The 22,352-nt window shown below is 52.8% G+C and overlaps 1 protein-coding gene across 1 annotated transcript in view; it reads left to right on the forward strand.

The window, feature by feature from the left end:
* The window catches only part of EXOC4 (exocyst complex component 4), a 500,658-nt gene that overhangs the window by 448,870 nt on the left and 29,436 nt on the right, over positions 1-22,352 (forward strand). Inside the window, exons 14-15 of the mRNA XM_064142739.1 lie at positions 273-451; positions 21,823-21,964. Of these exons, the coding sequence (XP_063998809.1) occupies positions 273-451; positions 21,823-21,964 (321 nt within the window). The remainder of the gene's footprint in view (positions 1-272; positions 452-21,822; positions 21,965-22,352) is intronic.

The raw sequence follows: 22,352 nt of genomic DNA on the forward strand, positions 1-22,352 counted from the left end.
GTCGATTGGGATGAAGTTTGGATCCATGAGAAATGAGGTGAAATTCAGAGGTTGTAAATGGAGACAGAAGCACAGAAGAATCCTTCCTGAGATAGAGGTGTCCTGATCAGCACGAAAAGCACTGCACTGAGACTCCAGAACCTCCTCCTCTTGTGACCCCATGCTGGAACAGTTCTACCCTGGCTGGTTTGACTTTCTCTGTGCTGGACTTGGTGTCTCCTCTTCATTGCCCTGTTCTGTCTTTCTGAGGATGGCTTTGGTTTGCCTTTCAGGGCTGCTTTTGGCAAAGAGTCAGAAGTTCTCATTGGCAACCTGGGAGATAAACTCATCCCTCAGCAGGAGATCCTGCGAGACGTCAGCGACCTGAAGGCCTTGGCCAACATGCACGAGAGCCTGGAGTGGTTAGCAGGTCGCACCAAGGCAGCCTTCTCCAGCCTTTCAGCCACCCAAAGTAAGTAGCTCTCATAGGAGAATCCATCTTGGAAGTGGCAACCAGCACGTGGACTGGGGCAGGAGTGGGCATCTTTTGTTCCCAGCATAGCTGTGGACTGTAGCAGGAGTGGGCATCTTTTGTTCCCAGCATAGCTGTGGACTGTAGCAGGAGTGGGCATCTTTTGTTCCCAGCATAACTGTGGACTGTAGCAGGAGTGGGCATCCTTTGTTCCCAGCATAGCTGTGGACTGTAGCAGGAGTGGGCATCTGTTGTTCCCAGCATAGCTGTGGACTGGGGCAGGAGTGGGCATCTTTTGTTCCCAGCATAGCTGTGGACTGTAGCAGAAGTGGGCATCTTTTGTTCCCAGCATAGCTGTGGACTGGGGCAGGAGTGGGCATCTTTTGTTCCCAGCATAGCTGTGGACTGGGGCAGGAGTGGGCATCTTTTGTTCCCAGCATAGCTGTGGACTGGGGCAGGAGTGGGCATCTTTTGTTCCCAGCATAGCTGCGGACTGTAGCAGGAGTGGGCATCTTTTGTTCCCAGCATAGCTGTGGACTGTAGCAGAAGTGGGCATCTTTTGTTCCCAGCATAGCTGTGGACTGGGGCAGGAGTGGGCATCTTTTGTTCCCAGCATAGCTGTGGACTGTAGCAGAAGTGGGCATCTTTTGTTCCCAGCATAGCTGTGGACTGTAGCAGGAGTGGGCATCTTTTGTTCCCAGCATAGCTGTGGGCTGTAGCAGGAGTGGGCATCTTTTGTTCCCAGCATAGCTGTGGGCTGTAGCAGGAGTGGGCATCTTTTGTTCCCAGCATAGCTGTGGGCTGTAGCAGGAGTGGGCATCTTTTGTTCCCAGCATAGCTGTGGGCTGTAGCAGGAGTGGGCATCTTTTGTTCCCAGCATAGCTGTGGGCTGTAGCAGGAGTGGGCATCTTTTGTTCCCAGCATAGCTGTGGGCTGTAGCAGGAGTGGGCATCTTTTGTTCCCAGCATAGCTGTGGACTGGGGCAGGAGTGGGCATCTTTTGTTCCCAGCATAGCTGCGGACTGTAGCAGGAGTGGGCATCTTTTGTTCCCAGCATAGCTGTGGGCTGTAGCAGGAGTGGGCATCTTTTGTTCCCAGCATAACTGTGGACTGTAGCAGGAGTGGGCATCTTTTGTTCCCAGCATTAACTGTGGACTGTAGCAGGAGTGGGCATCTTTTATTGCCAGCATAGCTGTGGACTGTAGCAGGAGTGGGCATCTTTTGTTCCCAGCATAGCTGTGGACTGTAGCAGGAGTGGGCATCTTTTGTTCCCAGCATAACTGTGGGCTGTAGCAGGAGTGGGCATCTTTTGTTCCCAGCATAGCTGTGGGCTGTAGCAGGAGTGGGCATCTTTTGTTCATAATTTCAAAGTGTGCTGATGTCAGAGGGAAGCAGAAAGTGAGGCATCTTCATCTCTTTCTTCCTGCTGAATGCTGTGGTGTGACATTTGCTCAGGCTGTGGTGGGCACCATGTGAGACCTCCAGCAGCATCACCTCTAGCATAAGTCTTTCAGTGCTTAGAACTCTTCCTCTGTCCCTGCTAATGACACAGCAGAGGAGCAGCTCTGGGTGCCAGGGCAGGTTTGGTTTCCTTCAAAGCATGGCTGAATATGTAAATCTCTGTGTGGGTTATAAATCCAGTGAAGAAATTGAACAGCTTCTACTGAGGAGTGTCCTAACCTGTGTGTCACTGGGACACTGATGCTCAGCCTGCAAAGGCAGGAGCAGCCCTTGCTGAGCAGAGGTGCCAGGAGGGCAGAGACAGCAGGCCCTGGAGATACCACATCTGCTCCTGGCTGTCAAGGGTTGCCCAGACTACATCTGTGAGATCATTTCACTTCTCAGTGCTTCCCCCAGGGAGCAGTGACTTTTTTTCTCTTCAGTCTGGGAAGTGTTAGAGACATGACCAGTGTTGCTTCTCATCTCATCACTGTCATTGACATTGTCTGCAAGGGGGTTACGTTCAGCAGAGAGTTGTGGCTGTGTCCCAGAAGTAGAGCTCAGCATAAACATCCCTCAGCTCTGCTGATACCCACTGGTGCCTTTCTGCTGTTGTTAACTCACCTACAACTCAGCTGATACTAGGGCCAGGGCTTTGAGTCTCACCTGCCAGCCAAAACATCCCTCATAGCTGTCCTCTGTCACAAGCAGACCCTGCTGAGCTGGCCATGCATTTGTTAGAGCACTTCATGTTGTCCTCAATCCCTATAGTGAAACCTGCTCTAGGTGACCCTGTCCTGGCAGGGAATTTGGGTTAGATGATCTCCAGAGTTGACTCCCAAACCACTGTGTTTCTGTGTTTTACAACAGGGGTTATATTAAGTGCATCTCTCTCAGGTGATGAGGTGCAGAGAAGCACAGCATGAAAAAATCCACACAGCTTATAGAGTCATAGAATTAAGCAGGTTGGAAGAGATCTCCAATCTCAGCCAGTCCAACCTAGCACCCAGTCCTGTCCAGTCGACCAGACCATGGCACTAAGTGACCCAGCCAGGCTTTGCTTGAGCACCACCAGGGACATCAACTCCACCACCCTCCTAGGCAGCCCATTCCAATGCCAGTCACTCTCTCTGACAACAACTTCCTCCTAACATCCAGCCTAGACCTGCCCTGCCACAGCTTGAGACTGTGTCCCCTTGTTCTGTTGCTGCTTGCCTGGCAGCAGAGCCCAACCCCACCTGGCTACAGCCTCCCTGCAGAGAGTTGTAGACAGCAGTGAACCTCCTCTTCTGCAGCTTGCACAGCCCCAACTCTTTCAGTCTGTGCTCACAGCAGAGCTGCTGCAGCCTCTCAGCATTCTCCTGCCCCTGCTCTCGACACTCTCCAGCATCTCCACAGCCCTCTTGTCCCAGGGGCTCCAGAACTGGATGCAGGACTCCAGCTGGGGTCTCAGCAGAGCACAGCAGAGGGGCAGAATCCCCTCCCTGTCCCTGCTGGCCACACTGCTGCTGCTGCAGCCCAGGCTCTGCTTGGCTTTCTGGGCTGCAAGTGCACACTGCTGGCTCCTGCTGAGCTTCTCCTCCAGCAGCACCCCTAAGTCCCTCTCCTCAGGGCTGCTCTCCAGCCACTCCCTGCCCAGCCTGGATTGGTGCTTGGCATTGCCCTGACCCAGCTGCAGGACCTTGCCCTTGGTCTTCTTGAGCCTCCTGAGCTTGGCTTGTGCCCACCTCTGCAGCCTGCCCAGGTCCCAGGTCTTCTCAAACTGAATCATCTCTAAGATTCTGTGACTTTATTGACAGAACTTTAGTTACTGGGAGAGTCCTTGGTGCTGAGGAGTTGTGCTCTGCCAGTTAAGGCTGTTAAGAGTGAAAACATCATTTCTAATTTCAGTTGTAGCTGAGACTCAGGTTTGTTAATCAATCAATGCTTCCCAAGCCCAGCAAGGGCAGGAGCCTGACTTTGGTGCTGCGGCGAGGCCGTTACAAGCAGCAGTGAATAAACACAAAGTGTAATGTTTCACTTGGCAGCCTCCTCCTGACAATAAAAATTCATCTTCCTCTGTAATAACTTTATACCAATGCACTGGGATGTCTGTACACAAATGCCAGCAGTAGCTGAGACAAGAGGAAGAAGGAGCAGCGTTAGGAAATGATAGAGGCTGTTGACCTTGTGGTTATAAATGAGAAGTTGGTGGAGCAGATCTCATAAATGGAACATGACTACAGCTGACTGCAGGGTATGTATTGGAGGGGGGGAATGATGCCTTGGGGCAGAGGTGGTGATAGAAGTGAGATGTGTTTGTAAATCTAGCAAGCTGCAGTGATAGAGAGAGTGCAATTCTTTGGGGGAAGAACAAACAGTAGAGGTAAAATGAGATGAGTTGTCTCCTTGGGCACTTAGTGCCATGGTCTGGTTGATTGGACAGGGCTGGGTGATGGGTTGGATTGGATGAGCTTGGAGGTCTCTTCCAAGCTGGTTGATTCTATGATTCTCTGATCCCACCTGGAGAGGTGAAGGGCAGTGTGAAAGACTTGCCATATGAGGAAAGGCTGAGAGAGATGGGTTTGTTCAGTCTTGAGAAGGGAAGGATTAGGGGAGACCATGTTGCCACCTACCAGTGCACAAAAGCTAGCTACCAGAAGAATCAAGACTCCCTTGCTACAAGGAGCCACATGGGAAAGACAAGGGGTGATGGGAACAAGATATTCCTAGGGAAGTTCCCCTTAGACTCCAGAAGATGTTCCCCCATGAGAACAGACATTGGAATCATCTCCCAGTGGATCCTCCTGCCCTGGGCAGTTTGAAGACTCAGCATGAGAGTCTCCAAACAAGGAGCCACATGGAAAAGACAAGGGGTGATGGGAACAAGATACTCCTGAGGAAGCTCCCATTGGACTCCAGAAGAAAATGATCCCCCATGAGAACAGACAGACATTGGAATAGTTTCCTAGTGGATTCCCCTGCCCTGGACAGTTTGAAGACTCAGCATGAGAGTCTCCAAACAAGGAGCCACATGGAAAAGACAAGGGGTGATGGGAACAAGATACTCCTGAGGAAGCTCCCATTGGACTCCAGAAGAAAATGTTCCCCCATGAGAACAGACATTGGAATCATCTCCCAGTGGATTCCCCTGCCCTGGACAGTTTGAAGACTCAGCATGAGAGGTTGCTGGGCCAGCTCATTTAAACTGTGCTGTCACCTAGAAGAGTTGGACCAGATGGTCTTTGGGGTGCCTTCCAACCTTGCATTCTGTGATTCTGTGAAGTGTACTCAGACTGGGCTGGGAGGAGGACAAATTCCAACTACTGCTTGTTTCAAACATTCACAGAAGGTTAATGCTCCACTGTCAAACAGGTTACTTTGTTCTTTCTGTTGTTGTTTGGTCACCCTGATTTCTCCTGTCAAAAGGATGGTGAACTGTCTTCATCACTTGAAAGCTGTTGTAGCGTGGTATGGGATGAGACTGAACAAGGCCAAGGGCAGGGTTCTGCACTTTGGCCACAACAACCCCAAGCAGCACTACAGGCTGGGGCCAGAGTGGCTGAGAGCAGCCAGGCAGAGAGGGCCCTGGGGGTGCTGGCAGAGAGGAGCTGAAGCTGAGGCAGCAGTGCCCAGGTGGGCAGCAGAGCCAATGGCATCCTGGGCTGGCTCAGGAGCAGTGTGGGCAGCAGGACAAGGGAGGTTCTTGTGCCCCTGTGCTCAGCACTGCTCAGGCCACCCCTGGAGTGCTGTGTCCAGTTCTGGGCTCCTCCATTGCAGAGAGATGTTGAGGTGCTGGAAGGTGTTTGGAGCAGGGCAGCAAGGCTGGGGAGGGGCCTGGAGCAGAGCCCTGTGAGGAGAGGCTGAGGGAGCTGGGGGGGTGCAGCCTGCAGCAGAGGAGGCTCAGGGCAGAGCTCATTGCTGCCTGCAGCTGCCTGCAGGGAGGCTGTAGCCAGGTGGGGTTGGGCTCTGCTGCCAGACAACCAGCAACAGAAGAAGGGGACACAGCCTGAAGCTGTGCCAGGGGAGGTCTAGGCTGGATGTTAGGAGGAAGTTGTTGTCAGAGAGAGTGATTGGCATTGGAATGGGCTGCCCAGGGAGGTGGTGGAGTCTCTGTGCCTGGAGGTGTTGCAGGCAAGCCTGGCTGAGGCACTTAGTGCCATGGTCTGGTTGACTGGATAGAGCTGGGTGCTAGGTTGGACTGGCTGAGCTTGGAGGTCTCTTCCAACCTGTTTGACTCTATGATTCCATGAAGGTTGCCTCTTGGTGTCTGTTACTGGGCTGTCAGAATGCCCCTTCCTAGAGATAAGAATTCAATAACCTTTACCCGTGGATGTGCCACAATTGTCACTGCTTTAAAACCAGGCTGCTAATGGAGGGATTTATCATGCTGGGCAGTCTCTGCATCCTTCATTATTTAGTGTTTGCTAAGCTGATGGCTCTTCCAGAGCCCTTCCCTTATCTGCACTCCTTCAGAATTGGATGCTTTTTTTATTTTCCAAGCCAGTCAGATATGACAAAGTCATTTTCTTCCACTCTTGTCTTTTGAGGGAATACAAACTTCTTTTTGAACAATGCTCATTTAAGGATTAAAGTTGCTGGAAGGAGCTGAATTCACTGAGGAAGGCAAGGAAATTCTAAATAGGTTCTGTATGAAAACAAGCAGAGTTCTTCTCTTCTTCCTCACCTGCCTTTCTGCCTTGTCATATGCAGATACATATAACATAGGCTGATCCTTTTCTCGTGCTTGAGCTTCAGCCTTCTGAGACCCTCTGAATATCATAGAATCAACCAGGTTGGAAGAGACCTCCAAGCTCAGCCAGTCCAACCTAGCACCCAGTCCTGACCAATCAACCAGACCATGGCACTAAGTGCCTCAGCCAGGCTTTGCTTGAACACTTCCAGGCACAGCGACTCCACCACCTCCCTGGGCAGCCCATTCCAATGCCAATCACTCTCTCTGTGATATCTCTCTGTGATATTTCACAAAGAAGGAATTGTTATGCACGATGAAGGAGCTGGGACAACCTTTACCTAGAGCCATAGGCTCATAGAATCAACTGGATTGGAAGAGACCACCAAGGTCATCCAGTCCAACCAAGTGTGGGGTCATAAACTTTGGCCACAACAACCCCAAGCAGCACTACAGGCTGGGGCCAGAGTGGCTGAGAGCAGCCAGGCAGAGAGGGCCCTGGGGGTGCTGGCAGAGAGGAGCTGAAGCTGAGGCAGCAGTGCCCAGGTGGGCAGCAGAGCCAATGGCATCCTGGGCTGGCTCAGGAGCAGTGTGGGCAGCAGGACAAGGGAGGTTCTTGTGCCCCTGTGCTCAGCACTGCTCAGGCCACCCCTGGAGTGCTGTGTCCAGTTCTGGGCTGCTCCATTGCAGAGATGTTGCAGTACTGGAAGGTGTCCACAGGAGGGCAGCAAGGCTGGGGAGGGGCCTGGAGCAGAGCCCTGTGAGGAGAGGCTGAGGGAGCTGGGGGGGTGCAGCCTGCAGCAGAGGAGGCTCAGGGCAGAGCTCATTGCTGCCTGCAGCTGCCTGCAGGGAGGCTGTAGCCAGGTGGGGTTGGGCTCTGCTGCCAGGCAAGCAGCAACAGAAGAAGGGGACACAGCCTCAAGCTGTGGCAGGGCAGGTCTAGGCTGGATGTTGTTAGGAAGTTGCTGTCAGAGAGAGTGATTGGCATTGGAATGGGCTGCCCAGGGAGGTGGTGGAGTTGTTGTCCCTGGAGGTGTTGCAGCCAAGCCTGGCTGGGGCACTTAGTGCCATGGTCTGGTTGGTTGGCCAGGGCTGGGTGCTAGGTTGGGCTGGCTGAGCTTGGAGCTCTCTTCCAACCTGCTTGATCCTGTGTTCTCTGATTCTGTGATGGACCCAGCACTACACTGGATGAGGGATCTGAAGCTTCAGCACAAGTGAGGATGAAGCCTAGATGAAGGAATTAGGATAATGATTGACCAGGGCTAGGTGCTAGGTTGGACTGGACGAGCCTAGACCTCCCCTGCACAGCTTGAGGCTGTGTCCCTTTGTTCTGTTGTTGGTTGCCTGAGGGAAGAGACCAACATGTTTCAGACAGTTGCATTCTGTATGTAGGTAGGAAGATGAAAGCTTCACCATTAGCTTCCAGGCTTGCAGCTACCCTTTTAAATTCAGCCTGCTGTTGGCATCCTGTGACTTCAGATCATGGTAGTCAGCAGGCAATGACAGACTTGAACACTGGGTTTGAAATGGCTTTCTCACAGAGCTCACATTGAAAGGAGTCATCTTGCAGTTGTAGATGACTTGCTGGAGGTTAGGTGTTTGCTTGTGCATCCTGTGTCTGTGTATGGTTAGAGATCAGTAGATGCATTTGCATCTACCAAAGGGTTTGCTCAGTCTATGATGTCCAGGGGAGATTTAGGTTGGATAGGAGGAAAAAATTGTTTCCTGCAAGAGCAGTCAGGCATTGGAGCAGGCTGCCCAGGGAGGTGCTGGAGTCACCCTCCCTGGAGGTGTTCAAGAAACCCATGGACATGGCACTTTAGGAGCTGGTTTAATGGCCCTGGTGGTGTTGGGTTGATGGTTTTCTTCCTGGCTTTAGAGGTCTCTTCCAACTGAAACAATGCTGTGATTCTAAGCTGCTTCTCCACTAGCTGCTCATGGCATTGCAGCTCATGTCTGTGGGGTGACAGAGCTGGGTCTCTGCTCTGTCCAGCTGCATTAGGCACAGAGCTAATCAGTGTGTGTTTGGTGGAGGCAGCTGCATGCAGGATTAATGAGCTGCATGGAAGCACCACGCTCCCTATCCCAAGGGGGGGTTGCACATACCTTTGGGAGAACACAGCTTTCCAGCTCTCCCTCCTCATTTCACACAAGCTATATTCATGGGGGGGTGGGGTGGGGCTGAAGAGACCCACTTCCAAGCAAGACACTGCCTGTTCCCCTCAGCCATGACCTTCCTGCCCCCACCTCTGCCACCATCCCCACTATGACAGCCATAAGCAGGGGGTTTAAGTGATGTCAATATGTCAAAAGTGATGCAGATGTCAATATGAAGACTGGGAGATAAATCCCTCTTGTTCTGCTAAATAAGTCCATTTCCATTGGCTTCTTACCTGGTGGTTTGGTTTGTTCAGTCATCCCAGCAATGGAAATGGTACTTTGCACCACATGGAAAGCTAACATAGAGTTTGTTACTGTCAGAGGCTTTATCCAGGATGCAGCAGTTCTCTTGTGGGCTCATAATGCCCATGGCCACACTGCACAGTAGTCCTCTGGTTTCCAAACTGGAGGCTTCAATCTCATCTGGGGTGGTGAACCAGCTGAATTCAGCTACAGAAATACTGAGGAATCACAATGGAGATGTTGAGGTGCTGGAAGGTGTCCAGAGAAGGGCAACAAGGCTGGGGAGGGGCCTGGAGCAGAGCCCTGTGAGGAGAGGCTGAGGGAGCTGGGGGTGTGCAGCCTGCAGCAGAGGAGACTCAGGGCAGAGCTCATTGCTGTCTGCAGCTGCCTGCAGGGAGGCTGCAGCCAGGTGGGGTTGGGCTCTGCTGCCAGGCAAGCAGCAGCAGAAGAAGGGGACACAGCCTCAAGTTGTGGCAGGGGAGGTCTAGGCTGGATGTTAGGAGGAAGTTGTTGTCAGAGAGAGTGATTGGCATTGGAATGGGCTGCCCAGGGAGGTGGTGGAGTTGCTGTGGCTGGAGGTGTTGAAGCCAAGCCTGGCTGAGGCACTTAGTGCCATGGTCTGGGTGCTTGGGCAGGGCTATTTTAGGCTATGAGGGAGTGGCAGGAGTGGGGGGAATGGAGCAAAACTGGAGGTGGGGAGAGTGAGGCTGGAGGTGAGGAGGAAGTTGTTGAGCAGGAGAGTGGTGAGAGGCTGGAATGGGTTGCCCAGGGAGGTGGTTGAGGCCCCATGGCTGGAGATGTTTGAGGCCAGGCTGGCTGAGGCTGTGTGCAGCCTGCTCTAGGGTAGGGTGTCCCTGGGCATGGCAGGGGGTTGGAACTGGCTGCTCCTTGTGCTCCCTTCCAACCCTGCCTGATTCTATGATTCTGGGATTCTCTGAAGACATCTTCCCCACTTCTCCTGCAGCTGAGCAGCACCTCACCCTCCAGGCTTGGCAGCAGTTCAGGTGAGCTACAACTGCATTGAAAAGCAAGGAGGGAGCCAAAAAAAAGGGGGTTGTGCTACTGCTTTTACCAGGTAGTGCAGCTGTCTATCACTGCTGCTTCTTACTAATGGTGATACTGAGCATTTCCAGCACATCTGCCAGCCACAGGCCTCAGACTGCTTTGAAAAGGTTAGTGAAGGCCATTACAGGATCAAGACTATCTTGGACCCCTTTGCAGCCAGAGGGTCAACCTCCCCTTCTGCCTGGGCTCTCTGCATGCCTCCTTGTACTGAAACAGGCTTTGATGGAGAACAGAAAGCATCCCCCCACACTGGAGAGAGCGATGCCTTTTAACACTGATGCTGCATCCCCTCTAAACCACTCTGCCAGAGCAGAGGAGGTGTAATTTGCAGTCACTTGAAGACCCTTTCTGCTGATGGAGTGGTGGAATGGGGGTCTGGGCACAACTGAAAACCAGACCCTGTGTGGTGGGGAGATTGATGCCTTTCATTGTGCAGTCAGGTGGGCGAACTCAGATGGGTCTTTGTGTTTAACCCTCCTGTTTGTAATGAACTGAAATCAGCTCTCAGATGGGATGAGAATCCTCTAAAGTTGGCTCTTCCTTTCTTTTTTTTTGCTGCCACTGAACATGTAACACAGCTCCCTGCATTGGTTGCTCATGGGGAGCTGGTTTATCTTCCCTTTAGAGAACTATTAATAGAGAACCTTAGTTAACAGCCAGAGTGAAGATGATCAACACATGCCTGACCTCATGCAGAAAAAGGATGTGCTGTATGTTCTGGTTTTAGTGTTGCAAGTTCATTTCAGTCAAAGCCAGACAAAGCTGCAGATTTGTAACCAATTGTCTCAGTTCTAATTTAAATTCCCAGGTTCTTCTGCCCCTGTACTCAGCACTGCTCAGGCCACACCTTGAGTGCTGTGTCCAGTTCTGGGCTCCTCAATTCCAGAGAGATGCTGAGGTGCTGGAAGGTGCCCAGAGAAGGGCATCAAGACTGGTGAGGGGCCTGGAGCAGAGCCCTGTGAGGAGAGGCTGAGGGAGCTGGGGGTGTGCAGCCTGCAGCAGAGGAGGCTCAGGGCAGAGCTCATTGCTGCCTGCAGCTGCCTGCAGGGAGGCTGTAGCCAGGTGGGGTTGGGCTCTGCTGCCTGGCAAGCAGCAACAGAAGAAGGGGACACAGTCTCAAGTTGTGGCAGGGGAGGTCTAGGCTGGATGTTGTTAGGAAGTTGTTGTCAGAGAGAGTGATTGGCATTGGAATGGGCTGCCCAGGGAGTTGTGCCAGGGGAGATTTTGTTGGATATTAGGAAAGCTTTCTTCTGTGAAAGAGTGGTCAGGCATTGGAACAGGTTGTCTGGGGAGGTGATAGAGTCACCATCCCTGGAGGTGTTCAGAAAACACATGGACATGCGCTCTGGGACATGGTTTGATGGCCATGGGATCTTAGGTTGATGGTTGGGCTCCATGATCTCAGAGATCTTCTCCAACCAAAATTATTCAGTGCTTCTGTAAGAGATTCTTTTGGTTTGATGGTTAAAAAATCACAGAATCAAGCAGGTTGGAAGAGACCTCCAAGCTCAGCCAGCCCAACCTAGCACCCAGCCCTGGCCAGTCAACCAGACCATGGCACTAAGTGCCTCAGCCAGTCTCTTCTTGAACACCTCCAGGCATGGCAACTCCACCACCTCCCTGGGCAGCCCATTCCAATGGGAAATCTCTCTGTGAAGAAGTTCCTCCTAACAGCGTCATAGCTGGACCAGGAGTCTGCACTGCTGAATCTCAGGGAATGAAGCCACACAGTTGGCAGCTAACTGGAAGTTGTTGTTCTCTTGTCAAAGTCACCTCCTTGTGCCTTTTTCCCTTTGAACTCTTCTGCAGTGAAGCTGTTGTTACGGATTAGTGGTCAGCCCTTTCCCCAGCCTGGATGCTTTCCATCAAATATTTAAGGCTTAGAAAATGAGATGCTGTTTTTCTGACCTGGCTGCTCAGCATTTCTGGTTTTATTCCACACACCACCCTCAGGCAGTCCCAGCACTGCTCTGATGCCCTGGGGTCAGCACTTAGCTTTACTCTCCTGATTACACTAATCATTCTCCTTCCATCTTTGCTCTCCTCCCACCCACCAGCCTTAAACGCAGGGGATTGTCATGTAAATAAGTGACCTAATTAGCAGTGCTTTCAAAACAAGTTGCAGTGAGGATCCCTCCTGAGTGATACCAGCAAATCAAGGCTTTAATGGAAGGGACTCCAAACAGCCTGCTGTCCACTGGCTTGGTCAAATCCATTAGGGTCTGTTTATCTCCTCTGAAGAAAATGGCTCGTTGATGTCAGGGATTAATAGCACTGAGTCCAGCTGCTTCTCCTTGGTTTGTTGCAGACAAATGGTGGTGTTGGAATTATAGAATCCTAGAATGAAGCAGGTTGGAAGAGAGCTCCAAGCTCAGCCAGGCCAACCTAGCACCCAGTCCTAACCAGTCAACCAGACCATGGCACTAAGTGCCCCAGCCAGGCTTGGATTCAACACCTCCAGCCACAGTAACTCCACCACCTCCCTGGGCAGCCCATTCCAATGCCAATCACTCTCTCTGACAACAACTTCCTCCTAACATCCAGCCTAGACCTCCCCTGGCACAGCTTCAGACTGTGTCCCCTTCTTCTGTTGCTGCTTGCCTGGCAGCAGAGCCCAACCCCACCTGGCTACAGCCTCCCTGCAGGCAGCTGCAGACAGCAATGAGCTCTGCCCTGAGCCTCCTCTGCTGCAGGCTGCACCCCCCCAGCTCCCTCAGCCTCTCCTCACAGGGCTCTGCTCCAGGCCCCTCACCAGTCTTGCTGCCCTTCTCTGGACACCTTCCAGCACCTCAACATCTCTCTGCAATTCAGGAGCCCAGAACTGGACACAGCACTGCAGGGGTGGCCTGAGCAGTGCTGAGCACAGGGGCACAAGAACCTCCCTTGTCCTGCTGCCCACACTGCTCCTCAGCCAGCCCAGGATGCCATTGGCTCTGCTGCCCACCTGGGCACTGCTGCCTCAGCTTCAGCTCCTCTCTGCCAGCACCCCCAGGGCCCTCTCTGTCTGGCTGCTCTCAGCCACTCTGTCCCCAGCCTGTAGTGCTGCTTGGGGTTGTTGTGACCCAAGTGCAGAACCCTGCCCTTGGCCTTGTTCAGTCTCATCCCATTGGCCTCTGCCTACCTATCCAGCCTGGCCAGGTCCCTCTGCAGGGCTCTCCTACCTTCCAGCAGCTCCACACCTGCTCCTGCACATTCTGTGATTCTGTGCTCCACAACCTCCCTGGAGGTGTTCAAGGCCAGGTTGGATGAGGCCCTGAGCAACACCCTGAGGTGTTTTGGTGGGAGGTGTCCCTGCCTATGGCGGGGGGTTGGAACTGGCTGGTCTTTGTGGTCCCTTCCAACCTAAACCATTCTGTGATTCTATGCTAACCTCATCTAGCTGGTGAAGTCTCTGCTCACTGCTGGGAGCTGGACTAGAGGACCTTTAAAGGTCCATTCCAACCCAAACCACCTTCTGCTTCTATGATTCCACAATGGAACTAGACACCTCCTGCCACACATTTTGCCCTAGGCTGCTGTATCAGGCACACCATTCTTTCCCTTCCTGATAATCCCTTTCCCAGGGCTGCATATTTGCAGCAAATAATGGGAAGCCAAAGCACTTTCAGAGGAGTTAGTGGCTTTTGGGCAGGGCCAGCTTCCCTGTGCAATTTATGCCTGCCAGCAGAGGCAGAGGAGGAGCTCCACAGGCAGCTCTAACGAGACCATTCATTAAGGAGCGAGGCTACACACGCCATAAAGAAACATTAATTCACCAAATGAAAAACTAATAGAGTGTTTAGCCTGCTCTTTATCACCACTGACAGCCTCTGCTCTCCTCATCATCAGTGTTTGCTGAGCTGATGGGGGCTGCAGCCCAGGCTGCTTATCAGCGCTCATGGCCAGTGAGGGTGCGATGCTTCCCTCTGCTGCTCTGCCCTGGCCCCTCTCCTGCACTTGGCTTTGCACATGGAGTGAAGGGCAGAGAGGCCTGGAAGGGAGAGAGAGTGATTGGCCTTGGAATGGGCTGTGCAGGGAGGTGGTGGAGTCACCATCCCTGGAGGTGTTCAAGAAAAGTTCAGTCCTGGGGCCAGGCTTGTTCAACATCTCTGTGGGTGCCATGGACAGAGGCACTGAGTGCAGCCTCAGCAGGTTTGCTGCCCACACTGAGCTGTGTGCTGCAGCAGCCAGGCTGGAGGGCAGGGATCCAGCCAGAGGGACCTGCACAGGCTGCAGACCTGGGCACAAGCCAACCTCAGGAGGTTCAACAAGACCAAAGGCAAGGTCCTGCAGCTGGGTCGAGGCAATGCCAAGCACCAATCCAGGCTGGGCAGGGAGTGGCTGGAGAGCAGCCCTGAGCAGAGAGACTTAGGGGTGCTGTTGGAGGAGAAGCTCAGCAGGAGCCAGCAGTGTGCACTTGCAGCCCAGAAAGCCAAGCAGAGCCTGGGCTGCAGCAGCAGCAGTGTGGCCAGCAGGGCCAGGGAGGGGATTCTGCCCCTCTGCTGTGCTCTGCTGAGACCCCAGCTGGAGTCCTGCATCCAGCTCTGGAGCCCCTGGGACAAGAGGGCTGTGGAGATGCTGGAGAGTGTCCAGAGCAGGGCCAGGAGGATGCTGAGAGGCTGCAGCAGCTCTGCTGTGAGCACAGCCTGAAAGAGTTGGGGCTGTGCAGGCTGCAGCAGAGGAGGCTCCCAGGTGACCTTCTTGTGGCCTTCCAGCATCTGAAGGGGGCTCCAAAAAAGCTGGGGAGGGACTTTTGAGGCTGTGAGGGAGTGGCAGGAGTGGGGGGAATGGAGCAAAGCTGGAGGTGGGGAGAGTGAGGCTGGAGGTGAGGAGGAAGTTGCTGAGCAGGAGAGTGGTGAGAGGCTGGAATGGGTTGCCCAGGGAGGTGGTTGAGGCCCCATGGCTGGAGGTGTTTGAGGCCAGGCTGGCTGAGGCTGTGTGCAGCCTGCTCTAGGGTAGGCAGGAGGGTTGGAACTGCCTGCTCCTTGTGGTGTCTTCCAAGCCTGACTGATTCTGTGATGCGGTGATTCTGAAAGCCTGGATGAGGCACTTAGTGCCATGGTCTGGTTGATTGGCTAGGGCTGGGTGCTAGGGTGGACTGGATGAGCTTGAATCTCTCTTCCAACTTGGCTGATTCTGTGTTACCTTCCTTCTTCTCCTTGTTAGAACCTCATGGAGTTTGCAAGGGAGAATCTCTTCCTTAAGCATCACAGAGTCACAGGTTGGTTTGGAAGCCAGTTTAAAGGTCACCTAGTCCAATCCTCCTGCAGTGAGCAGGGAGATCTTCAGCTGGGTCAGGTTTGCTCAGTGCTCCAGACTTTGTAATCTGGAATGGTTCCAGAGGTGAGGCATCTCTGGGCAACCTGTGCCAGATTTGCACCACCCTTAGCATAAAAAAGGTCTTCCTTCTCTGTAGTCTACATCTTCACTGTCTTTGTTTAACCCCAGCCCTTGTCACATTAGCCCCTGTGGCCACCTTTCTTAGAGGCCCCCTTTTAAGTATTGGAGGGACACAATAAGGTCTTCTGGGAGCCTTCTTTTCTCAAGGCTGAACAACCCCAACCCTCTCAGCCTGTCCTCACAGTAGAGGTGTTCCAGGTCATTTTTGTGACCTCCTCTGGCCCTGGTCCACCAGACTCATGTTCTCCTTGTGCTGTGGACTCTCTGTCTTCCCATACAGTCCTGGCTGCCTCTGCTAGAGAACAAGATTCAGTTGCTATGAGTGAGAAACTCAACCTGAGCTTGCTTTGTCTTTACTTCTGCTTGCTGTTTGAGTGCAGGCACAACTTGGTCCTCTTGACACCAGTGAGTGGCTTTGGCATTGATCCCAGTAAAAGGTGAGCTGGAGCAGTGCTGAACATTTAGATAATTCCACCTTCCCTTCCCTTGTTTGCAAGGTCATGACCTCTGCAGTGAGTCCTCTCTTGGTGTTTGTTTTGCATTGCCAAGGATCTCTGCTGTCTCCCCTGTGGCTCCATCGATCCGTGTGGTCAGCTCTGGGCTCAGCCCACATGTGCATGGTAAATGTTCTCCACATCTCAGAGCTTTGCAGGGGTCAGGGTCAAGGAGGAGGGCTGGGGCCACTGCCCAGGGGATTCAGAGCTTGACTTACATAGGAGCTGATTGTCATCACCTCTGCTCATCATCAGTTCCTGTGTTTGCCTGTGGAGACAAGTGGCTGGAAAAACAGGCATCTGTAGAGGCAGGCTCCTCTTGGAGCCAAGAGTTCATCTCAGCCATCATTGGGGATGTGAAGGTCAGGCCACTGATGTGGAGAGCCACTGTCCCTGCCAGCTGCATGGCTTAAACCTTGGCCTTTGGAGCCTGTGTGAAAAAGACACCCAAGCTCCAAGTGTTAGATGCCAAGTAACAGAACAAGGGTGTTCAGGAGTGTTTGAGGGTGGTCTTTAGGTGCTCAAGCAAAGCCTGGCTGAGGCACTTAGTGCCATGGTCTAGTTGACTCGATAGGGATGGGTGCTAGGTTGGGCTGGATGAGCTTGGAGATCTCTTCCAACCTGGTTGATTGTATGAGTCTATGACACAGTCTCAAGCTGTGCCAGGGGAGGTCTAGGCTGGATGTTAGGAGGAAGTTGTTGTCAGAGAGAGTGATTGGCATTGGAATGGGCTGCCCAGGGAGGTGGTGGAGTCACTGTCCCTGGAGGTGTTGAAGCAAAGCCTGGCTGGGGCACTTAGTGCCATGGTCTGGTTGATTGGCTAGGGCTGGGTGCTAGGTTGGGCTGGCTGAGCTTGGAGGTCTCTTCCAATCTGCTTGATTCTATGATGCTATGAAAAGCCCTGCAGGTGTGGTGCTGAGGGACATGGTTTAGTGGTGAGCTTGGCAGTGCTGTGTTTGTGGTAGGAGTTGGTGACTTGAAAGGCCTGTTGCAACCAAAGCAGTTCTGCTGTTCCATGCTAAGGTCCAATGGAGCAAGGTATTAGTCCCTGCTTACCCAACCATGGGATATTCTGGTGACCAAAAGGGATCATGTTTGGGTTATGCAGGAGGAGAAGGGGAAGAAATGGGTGGCTGCTGATCAGCTGGTTTGCTCTTCCAGCATTTCAGTTGGGATCCTTTCCTCTGCAGGCAGAGAGCTGTGATGGGTTGAGTGGCCAGGCCATACAGTGTCAGCCTCTGCACACAGAGCTCCAAAGCCAGCTTGAAATTCCATTACTTTTTTATTGACAGCCCCTTAAGAATTCAGCCTCTGATTAATTTTGCTGCTACAGCTCCTTCTGTGGGTTTGTGTTGCCAAGGATGATGGAGTGAAACTGTCTTGAGTGAGACTTAAAGAAGCAGGATTTCCTTGTTGGCTGTAAAATGGCCCTTTCTGGGTGTCTGAAGAAGGAGAGAGGAAAATTGATGGGCTCTAAAAGCTTTCCTTTGGTCCTGAAAAACAAAAGTATACTTTGGGTGTCCTCATCATGCATAGGAGAAATTGATAGCCAGCACCAGAGCCTGCTTCCCACCATGGAGGCTCTGAGCACCTCGAAAGGCTTTAAATAAGGAGCAGATTGTCCCCAGCTCCCTCCTCCTCTCATCCACACTTGACAAATATAATTACAGCTTCACTTAAATTGCAGTAAATGAATTCTGGAGAGCAGAAAAAATTATGCCTGTGTTTCTGCACTGAAGAAATTAGCTGACTTTCATGTTTTGGATGATGGCTCCATCCATCTCCACTGCTGCAGAGAGCTGGCACCATTGAACCTGAGGCTGCAGCCCCAGCAGTGCTGAAAACAGATGATTCATACAGTGAGTCCATCTCCAGGACTGAAGCTGGCAGAACCGTCTCAAAATGTAGGATTGGTGACTGGAAATTGAAGGGTTTTTCTCCCCTGATAAAGGTGAGGTGTTCTGCTTTCCTGCTGTGGCCAAATAAAGCACCCAGAAACATCATTCTGGGCTCCCAAGTTGAGAGAGACAAGAAACTACTGGAGAGAGCCCAGCAGAGGCTACAGAGATGCTGAGGGGGCAGGGATCTGTCCATGAAGAGAAAAGGCTGAGAGCTCTGGGGCTGTTGAGCCTGGAGAAGAGCAGCCTGAAAAGAGGAGATCTCCTCAATGCTCAGCAAGAGCTGAAGGGTAGGGGCCAAGTGATTTGGGCCAGGCCTTTTGCAGTGGTGTCCACCGAGAGGACAGAGCTCACTGGATACAGAGTGGGACACAGAGGTTCCACCTACACATGCAGAATAACTTCTCTGCTCTGAGGGCTGTGGAGCTCTGGAGCAGGCTGTCCAGAGAGGTTGTGGATCCTTCTTCCCTGGAGATACTCAAAACCCACCTGGACATAGAATCAGAGAACCAACCAAGCTGGAAGAGAGCTCCAAGCTCAGCCAGCCCAACCTGGTCTGCCAAGCAACCAGACCATGGCACTAAGTGCCTCAGCCAGTCTTGGCTTCAACACCTCCAGCCACACAGACTCCACCACCTCCCTGGGCAGCCCATTCCAATGCCAATCACTCTCTCTGACCACAACTTCCTCCTAACATCCAGCCTAGACCTCCCCTCCCACAGCTTCAGGCTGTGTCCCCTTCTTCTGTTGCTGCTTGCCTGGCAGCAGAGCCCAACCCCACCTGGCTACAGCCTCCCTGCAGGCAGCTGCAGGCAGCAATGAGCTCTGCCCTGAGCCTCCTCTGCTGCAGGCTGCACATCCCCAGCTCCCTCAGCCTCTCCTCACAGGGCTCTGCTCCAGGCCTCTCACCAGCTTCCTTGCCCTTCTCTGGACACCTTCCAGCACCTCAACATCTCTCTGCAATGGAGGAGCCCAGAACTGGGCACAGCACTCCAGGGGTGGCCTGAGCAGTGCTGAGCACAGGGGCACAAGAACCTCCCTTGTCCTGCTGCCCACACTGCTCCTGAGCCAGCCCAGGATGCCATTGGCTCTGCTACCCACCTGGGCACTGCTGCCTCAGCTTCAGCTGCTCTCTACCAGCACCCCCAGGGCCCTCTCTGCCTGCCTGCTCTCAGCCACTCTGGCCCCAGCCTGTAGTGCTGCTTGGGGTTGTTGTGGCCCAAGTGCAGAACCCTGCCCTTGGCCCTGTTCAATCTCATCCCATTGGCATGGTCCCATGCAAACTGTTCTGGGTGACTCTGCTTTAGCAGGGAGGTTGGACTGGATGATCTCCAGAGGTCCGTTCCAGCCTCCACCATCCTGGGGTTCTCTGCTGCTGAGTCAAAATTCCTGACACCCTCCAGGGAAAAAAAAAATATCACTTGAAGGTCTCCTAGCTGAAAGGTGGGTGGCAGCTGGACAGACAGCCCTGCCAAATGGCTGGCTGAGAGTCAACTCTTAACATCATTATCTGGACACTGGAGGCTGTGTAGATAAAGGCATCACCTCCTTGCTGATAGTTCCATTTTCTTTGTGAGAGAGACTTTGAGACGCAGAGAGAGACTTGAAGAAGTGTCAGGATGTGCTAGGGAGGAGAGATCTTGTTCTTCCCATTCATCCTGGGTGGATTAGCACTCTTATTTCCCTCCTTATTTCTCATTCACACTCCAGGCCAGTTAATTCTTTGCAGTGCTAATTCCCAAGCTGCCAATTTCTCTACTGTGTTCCGTGGGTTAAAAAGGACTTCCTAACCCTTGCTGTGATTGCAGGAGTTGCTGAAGGAGCCAACTTGCAGGAGCCAGGTGTTCCATGGCTCCATCCATGAGTTTTCTGTTCATTCACAGCACAATTAGGGACTTAGTTGTGTGTAATCTTTGCCTGTTGCTTTGTCTTGCTCCTCTAATTGCTCAGTTCTGCCTTGTATGTGTACCTCTGTTTGAATTTGTTGTGCACTAAATAGATGGAGGCTTTTTTATCTGCTCATTTGGTTGTTTCCTTCTTCTTTTCAGACTAGATCTGAAGGTGTTTTGGATTCTAGGGAGCAAATCCAAAGCTCTGCAGAGGTTCCACTTTCAGAGCAGGTCTTTGGTTGTACAAACAGCAGCAAGTGACATTTATTTAATCAATTTGCTTACTTTGCTCCATCAGAAGGAAAGTTTATTGTCAACAGTTCCTTGGTGATGTACAAATCCTTTCTGTGCAGAGCTGTGCTGGTGTCTGGCTCAGTGTTTGCTGTGCACTGAACGTTCATGCAACAAAAAGAGAGGAGGAGATGCTTCTTAAAGCCAGCAGGTAGCTTATCTCCAGAATTCAGGTTGATCACTGGGCAAGAATGAGCTGAAAATGTGAAGCAACCATGAGGAAATGCAGATATGGCAGGGGGGGAAAAAAGGGCATTCCCAGTGGAGATGGGAGGGCTCCAATCCTGGTGTAGCATCTAGTTCAAATCTCTGCTCTGCTTGCCTGTGTCCAAGACAAATGAATTGAGAGCAGGAGTGCTGAGAGAGCTGCTTCTGTGAAAGCCTGGAACAGGCTGCCCAGGGCAGTGGTGGAGTGCCCATGCCTGGAGGTACTGAAACCACCTGGAGATGTGCTGGTGGGGAGCCTGGTTTAGTGGTGGGCTGGTGGAAGGTAGGAGAGCCCTGCAGAGGGACCTGGCCAGGCTGGATGGGTGGGCAGAGGCCAATGGGATGAGACTGAACAAGGCCAAGGGCAGGGTTCTGCACTTGGGCCACAACAACCCCAAGCAGCACTACAGGCTGGGGCCAGAGTGGCTGAGAGCAGGCAGGCAGAGAGGGCCCTGGGGGTGCTGGCAGAGAGGAGCTGAAGCTGAGGCAGCAGTGCCCAGGTGGGCAGCAGAGCCAATGGCATCCTGGGCTGGCTCAGGAGCAGTGTGGGCAGCAGGACAAGGGAGGTTCTTGTGCCCCTGTGCTCAGCACTGCTCAGGCCACCCCTGGAGTGCTGTGTCCAGTTCTGGGCTCCTCAGTTCAAGAGAGATGTTGAGGTGCTGGAAGGTGTCCACAAGGATTGTCTAGTCCCAGCCCTCCTGCCATGCCCAGGGACACCCTACCCTAGAGCAGGCTGCACACAGCCTCAGCCAGCCTGGCCCCAAACACCTCCAGCCATGGGGCCTCAACCACATCCCTGGGCAACCCATTCCAGCCTCTCACCACTCTCATCACTAACAACTTCCTCCTCACCTCCACTCTCACTCTCCCCACCTCCAGCTTTGCTCCATTTCCCCCACTCCTGGCACTACCTAATTATCACAGCCACCAAACAGGACCCCAACTGCAAGTCAGACACAGCTGAGAGCCATGAACTGATTCTGGTTCTGACTTATGGCAACAGAATGTGATCAATTCAAATAACTAGAGCCACCCTTACACACGAGAGTTACGTCTCCAGGGTTTATCTATCCCATAAATATTAAATCTAATAATCCTGTGTGCAGGATTAAATCTAATCATAGAACTTCATAGAATCAAGCAGGTTGGAAGAGAGCTCCAAGCTCAGCCAGTCCAACCTAGCACCCAGCCCTAGCCAGTCAACCAGACTATGGCACTAAATGCCTCAGCCAGGCTTGGCTTCAACACCTCCAGCCACAGCAACTCCACCTCCTCCCTGGGCAGCCCATTCCAATGCCAATCACTCTCCCTGCCAACAACTTCCTCCTAACATCCAGCCTAGACCTCCCCTAGCACAACTTCACACTCTGTCCCCTTCTTCTGTTGCTGGGTGCCTGGCAGCAGAGCCCAACCCCACGTGGCTACAGCCTCCCTGCAGGCAGCTGCAGGCAGCAATGAGCTCTGCCCTGAGCCCCCTCTGCTGCAGGCTGCACCCCCCAGCTCCTTCAGCCTCTCCTCACAGGGTTTATGTTCCAGGCCACATGTTTAGAAAAGGAGCAGACAAGATGCTGCAGTGGCTAAACTGAGTGCTGTTGATGAAGCATGTCACAAATTTATGCTGTCTTCTCTCCTAGCTGTGTCTCCTGGCCAGGAGAGCCATGCCAGCATGGAGCACCTTCCTGCCTCTGACCAGATCCTGCAAACCCTGAGTGAGCTGGCCAGGTCTTTTCAGGAGATGGCTGACCGCTGCCTGCTGGTTCTGCACCTGGAAGTCAGGTAAAAGCCCTCAATTTAGGCAGTTTGGGTGAGCTCAGGTGGCTGGAGATTAAGACCTTCTCCAGTCCCCTTGTTAATCTCTTCACTGATCAACCTGGGGGAGTTCAGCTTGGAGAAGAGAAACCTGAGAGGAGATCTTCTCAGTGCTCATCAATAGCTAAAGGACAGCAGTCAAAAGGATGGGGCCAGACTCCTTTCTCTGGTGCTTATAGAATCATAGAACCAAGCAGGTTGGAAGAGGCCTCCAAGCTCATCCAGTCCAGCCTGGCACCCAGCCCTGTCCAGTCAACCAGACCATGGCACTAAGTGCCTCAGCCAGGCTTGGCTTCAACACTGCTGCCCGGGGAGGTGGTGGAGTCGCCGTCCCTGGAGCTGTTCAAGGCAGGAC

This window comes from Pogoniulus pusillus, chromosome 4, assembly GCF_015220805.1.
Source record: "Pogoniulus pusillus isolate bPogPus1 chromosome 4, bPogPus1.pri, whole genome shotgun sequence".
In the NCBI taxonomy this organism is placed as follows: domain Eukaryota; kingdom Metazoa; phylum Chordata; class Aves; order Piciformes; family Lybiidae; genus Pogoniulus; species Pogoniulus pusillus.